We start from the raw sequence: 5,821 nt of genomic DNA on the forward strand, positions 1-5,821 counted from the left end.
ATTTTAAATTTTCAACTTAAAAATGCTATAACTTTTTGAAAAATGTATATATCAGCACAATTTTTTTTTTCTAAATACATTATAAGTACATCTTTCATTTGACATAATTTTTATTCAAATTGGACAATTTCCCCTTATATAGGGGGCGTCCAAAACTTGAAATATTGTAAAATACATAGATCTTTTTCAACTTAATTTTTAAAAATGTTCCGGAAATACTGCGCCCTTTAAACAAATATCAAATTAAAGCTTATTTTATGTAATATAAAATGAAAAAAAAAATTTGTCCCGACGACCTATCTTCTATGCGCAAATGGCTACCATATTAAAAATATGCTATTTTACACAAATTTTTTTTTTTAATTAAACACTATCTACAGATTTGCATCGAAGCGTTTTTTATGATAGTGATTTTAATCACTGTTAGATATCATCTATACTGGACCCAACTATGCCACGACTCCACTGTGCCGCCACCCCACTGTGCTGGGTTTTTTTTATCTAATTATTAGGTTGTAAGTTATTTACTTTTTTAAGTGAAAATATTAAGTTAATTTTATCTCTCACTTATTTATACAAGACTAAATAAACAATTTATAGTCTCATTAATTACGTAAAAAAAAGTTATAGATGTTTTTCGTCTAATAGTAATTTAGTTTTTTTTTTTCATATGTTAGTTAATAGTCCACAAAACTTATTAAGGTCAATAATATTATTTAATGAAATCATTATTGCTTTAAAATTTTTAACTTCATCTTATTATATTTTATTTTTTTTAGTAACTGAAAACTTCTATAATGAAGTCCAATATTCACCATGTGCTCCAGTCATTTCAAAAATTTCATTTCAGTCATTTTATTCCAAAAAAACTTATGAAATTTTGAAATGCATATAACAACACTAAAATATCTTAAAATAATGGATGCTAAATTAGAACTTTGAAAAAAAAATCATCAGTAGTCCTGTTCACAATGTATATGAATCAAATTTATTATCATTACTTCCATGAAAAACTTAAAACAGATTCTAACTTTGAACGTCCAACAATAATTTTATTTTTATTTTAATATTAGTTTTCATAATTTTTCAAATGTTTAATGATAATAATAATTATTATTATTATGAGTCATATTAGTATAATATATTTCTTATTCTTACTTACAGAACAACCCTGTGTATCGAGTTGGGAAACCTGTATCAAAAACTATATTCAAAGAATGATTGCAAAAATTTTTTTTTAGACATTGTAAGGAAATATTGAATGACAGGTTGCCGAGATAATCACAAACTGAATAGCCTAAAAATAATTGATATTATAAAAAGTAAATAGATCTGTAAGATAATTACCATATATTATAGGGTTGATAAAACATCATAAAAAAAAAATATATTCATGAAAAAAGTACATCATAAGTACAATAAGTACTTTAGGGTGCCCCTTATTTTTGAAGTCCAAAAATTTGAGAAGTGCAGCTCGGGAATTTGTTCCTATAGGTCTAAGTATAATATCTGCAAAATTTGAGCTTCATATAACATGATTAACAGGGCGCGCTCTAAGCTCAAAGTTTTAGGAAAATTCAAATTTTTGCACTTTTTTTTGCTAAGTTTTTGATCTTACGGAAAAATGATAATGAGCTTTTTTGTAGACCTAGTTATTTACTACAATTAATGTTTCTAGTAATTTTTCATAAAGTCCGCGGTTTCTCGTGAAAATTAAAAAAAACTATTTATAACTTACATTTTACGAAAATTGCTCATTTTTTTGTTTTTGTCAATATCTATACAAAAATTAATCGTACAAAAAAAGGACATATTATTAATGTTGTAGTAAATCATTTTTACTAAAAAATATATTATCATGCAAATTTTCATTAAGTGAACCCTTTTGGGTTAAATTAGGAAAACAAATAAAAATAACTGATTTTTTGTACAATACTAGAACAGAAGTTAGAAAGAGAAGTGTTGTACTTTGGATGTCGACATCACGTTTTCGAAATTATCCTAGCAGCAGTTTTTACTAAATGTAAATTTAAAGTATCAGGACCAGACATACCTTTGTTCAAAAGGTTTAAAGGTAATTGGTCAGAAATAAATACTGAAAATTTTGTTCCAGGCATAAGTAGTCCAAAAATACAAAAAATCTTTAAAAATAAAAATGAAATTTTAACTTCACTCACAACTGCCATTTCAAAAACAATGCCCCGTGATGACTACCGCGAGCTTTTAGACCTATCAATCATTTATCATGGTGGTGTGCCTCCAGGTGGAATACGTTTTAGGAAACCGGGAGCATATCACATGGCTAGGTGGATGGCAAAAGCCATATACGCTTTAAAAATTTACATATTTCGAACTGAATTCAAATTAACAAAATTAAAAGAAGAATCAATGTTTCAAATTACGTCCTTTGTTGTCAGATGTTACGTTGTTCATTGAATTTATGCTGTTGATGCCATATCTGCTCCATTAAATGATATCCAGTTTTTAACCCGTCGTTGGTACACATGTGAGCGCGCCGCTCACACAGATAGCATTTCGAGCGTTATTCGTACAAATATTATTGAATTAATCTGATACTATAAATACCTTCAAATAACATGTCTATAAATATTTTTAAAAATAAATTATTGCGCTATTTGTCATTTCCTATCAGTTATCGATAGACAAAGTCGACTGTACCGATTTAGTGAGCGTCGCGCTAACACTGTACTTACCGCGCAATATTTTTATCACCACCGTCACAGTCGATTACGTATACGTGTTTTTACTATTTTTTAATTTATCATGTCCAATAAAGTTATTTCGTGGTTAGAAGAAACCAAAGAAGTTTTTTTAGATGACTCAGACGATACCGATGCTGATCCTAGTTATGTAGATCCCGCCGAATTACGTCAAAATGAGTCTGATAGTGACATTTCTGAACCTACACCTAGTATAATTACTCAAAGATCAAATACTTCACAAACCTCTCATTCAAGAAGTCATAGTCCTATAGCACAGAATTCTTACTACTTAGGAAAAGATAAACAAACAAAATGGTATAAAGACGCTCCTCCTAAAAATGTACGTACTCGCCAACGTAACTTCGTTTTACGTTTACCAGGCGTAAAACCAACAGGTCGCAATGCAAATTCTATTTTGAAGTGCTGGAACTTATTTTTTGCTGATTCCATGATTGACGATATAATAAAATACACCAACATATATCTGGATAAAATTCGTTCAAAATATACACAAAAACATATGGTACGCGAAACCTCAAAATCCGAAATAAACGCGCTTTTTGGACTGTTATATTTGGCCGGTGTTCAACGTGGTAATCATCTCAACCTTGATGATTTATGGTCAAATGACGGCTTATCTCCAGAGTATTTTCGAGCAGTTATGCCAAAAGCACGATTTTATATTCTTCTAAGAGCAATGAGGTTTGACGATATAGGTACACGGGCTCAGAGAAAACAATTTGATAAGCTTGCGGCCATTCGTTCAATATTTGACGAATTTGTTCTACGCTGCGAGAATTATTATACAGTGGGGGCAAATGTAACTATAGATGAAATGCTCGAAAGTTTTCGAGGCCGTTGTAGTTTCCGAGTGTATATCCCAAGTAAACCTAACAAATATGGTATAAAAATCCAGGCCTTAGTCGACTCTAGCACCTTTTATACGTCGAAAATGGAAGTGTACGTTGGGACTCAGCCCGATGGGCCTTATAAATGCGAAAACGACCCAGCAAGTGTAGTAAAAAGATTAATCGCCCCAATTACGAAAACAGGTCGTAATATCACCATGGATAACTGGTATAATTCTATACCTCTAGCAATTGATCTACTAAAAAATCACAACACTACTGTAGTTGGTACACTTCGTAAAAACAAACGTGAAATTCCCCTTTGTTTTTTAGACACTAAAAAAAGGCAATTGAACTCTACGATGTTTGGTTATGACAAAGACATATTGCTTACGTCATATGTACCAAAAAAAAATAAAAATGTATTGCTTATTTCCACTATGCACGAACAAGGTGTCATTGATCCAGAGTCTGAAAAAAGAAAACCAGAAGTGATAACGTACTACAACAGTACAAAAAGTGGCGTGGATTGTGTGGATGAAATGAAGGGCGAAGAATAATTCTCTGTGGCTAGAATAAGTTGCAGGTGGCCACTGACCATTTTTTTCTCTCTGATGAACATAGGAGGCATAAATAGCCAAATTATTTTTCGAGAAAATACAGGAATTTATCTAAGTCGTCGAAAATTTCTAAAAACCTTGGGAAAAGAACTTACAAGACCATTTATGTTAGAACGATTGCAGATGCAAACTTTGCGTACAAGTATTCGACAAAGAATAATAAAATTGACTGGTTACACCAAGACAGAAGATGAAGTCCCTGAACGTTCAAACATTGATCATCGTCCGAAGTGCGTATTTTGTCCAAAAAGAAAAAATCGAAAGACCATGGTGAGGAAATATTTTTATGAATACATAATAATAATAATATTATATATAACTAATTTTTCAAATAATTGTTTGAAATAATTTTGTAGACCAAGTGCGTAAAATACAGCGTGCCAATATGTAAGGAGCATACGACGAGCACATGCGTATCCTCCTGTAACGATCACAACGAAATAAGTAGTACAGAAAGTGAATAGACCAAAGTGATGAATTTAATAGTTTATAAATTTTTATTTATATTAAGTTTTTAATTAATTTGTATTGCTTTATAAGGAAAAAAAATTTTTTTTTGGAATAAGATTGTAGTTTTTTATTTTTATTTTATAAATTATGACATTTACTTAAAAAGTATTTATTTACTTTTTAGTGAAGGATAAAAATATACATAATTCTAGGTACGGTGTAATTTTTTAAGTTAATCGATCAATTAATAATAATATATAAAGTGAAGTGTGAGCATCACGCTCACAGTGTAACAATTATGTTACGAAATATATGTGTACCAACGACGGGTTAAGAGAGATAAAAAAATATGAACAAATAGACAAGATTATTTCAGAGGTAGCCGTTAGTAAATTCATAAACCACTTATACTATTTGACCGAAGAATGTGTTGCATTTTCCTTACTTGATGAAAGAATAGATGTTAACACCAAATTAAAAATGGCGCAAAAAATGCAAACCGAAATTGATGAGATGGAAGATCATGCAAAAAAATTGAATTTAAAAATAAGTGATATACCCACCTTTTTAAGCAAATCAAATGAAGAAATTCTGATATCACTGTTAAGCAAAAAGTCAGCAGATATATTTGACCGTTTTAAAATTGAAAACTTTTTACATATTTCCCCATTTGAATGGTTAAATTCAAGTGCCTACCAAAAAGGAAAAAATGCAATTGAACAGTTAAAAGTTGTTAACGATTCAGCTGAAAGAGGTGTGAAACTTATAGAAGATTTTAATAACAGTATTACGAAAGATGAAAGTCAAAAACAATTTTTATTACAAGTCAGTAAAATACTTAATTATGTTATTTTATTTTGCAGACATATCACAACTAAGTTTTTGTTTTTATTATTTCAGACTGTCAAGGATTATAGATCTAGGTATCCCCATTCAACAAAAAGCACTTTAAGCAATCCGTTAAATATTTAAACCAAAAAATATATAAAAATTATTTTCTAATAACTTTAAGAACACTTCTTTTAATTTTTTATCTTTTTTCAGAACTTTATTATATCATAATATATTTAACTTGAATTGTCATGTTAAATCAACATAAATCTATAGTAGGAAAATTTAAAAAAAAAAATTATCAGAAAAAATCAGTTATTTTTATTTGTTTTCCTAATTTAACCCAAAA

General features: G+C 29.5%; 3 protein-coding genes across 16 annotated transcripts in view; 2 read left to right on the forward strand and 1 right to left on the reverse strand.

The window, feature by feature from the left end:
- Nucleotides 1-5,821, reverse strand: part of LOC126897642 (uncharacterized) — a 93,184-nt gene that overhangs the window by 70,112 nt on the left and 17,251 nt on the right. For 7 of the 14 annotated variants that reach the window (XM_050671405.1, XM_050671400.1, XM_050671401.1 and 4 more), the window contains one exon: nt 1,163-1,297. The exons of 6 other annotated variants lie outside the window; for them this stretch is intronic. The gene's annotated coding sequence lies outside the window, so the exon portion shown is untranslated. Of the gene's footprint in view, nt 1-1,162; nt 1,298-1,738; nt 1,754-5,821 lie in introns of those variants that run through there. One more of the 14 variants, XM_050671398.1, reaches the window with a different exon arrangement.
- On the forward strand, nt 2,785-4,131 carry LOC126898145 (piggyBac transposable element-derived protein 4-like). Its single transcript, XM_050672093.1, has one exon. The coding sequence runs from the start codon at nt 2,785-2,787 to the stop codon at nt 4,129-4,131; it is 1,347 nt and encodes a 448-aa protein (XP_050528050.1).
- Nucleotides 4,658-5,613, forward strand: LOC126898147 (uncharacterized). The gene is made up of 2 exons (XM_050672094.1): nt 4,658-5,466; nt 5,542-5,613. The coding sequence occupies exons 1-2, from the start codon at nt 4,954-4,956 to the stop codon at nt 5,611-5,613; spliced, it is 585 nt and encodes a 194-aa protein (XP_050528051.1). The 5' UTR covers nt 4,658-4,953.

Source organism: Daktulosphaira vitifoliae, unplaced genomic scaffold (genome assembly GCF_025091365.1).
Source record: "Daktulosphaira vitifoliae isolate Bord-2020 unplaced genomic scaffold, ASM2509136v1 Scaffold_2, whole genome shotgun sequence".
In the NCBI taxonomy this organism is placed as follows: Eukaryota; Metazoa; Arthropoda; class Insecta; order Hemiptera; family Phylloxeridae; genus Daktulosphaira; species Daktulosphaira vitifoliae.

Coding starts and splice junctions, on each gene's coding strand:
- LOC126898145 (XM_050672093.1), top strand. CDS start 2,785: ATGTCCAATAAAGTTATTTCGTGGTTAGAAGAAACCAAAGAAGTTTTT.
- LOC126898147 (XM_050672094.1), top strand. CDS start 4,954: ATGTGTACCAACGACGGGTTAAGAGAGATAAAAAAATATGAACAAATA. Junction 5,467..5,541: donor AAAAACAATTTTTATTACAA/GTCAGTAAAATA, acceptor TTATTATTTCAG/ACTGTCAAGGATTATAGATC.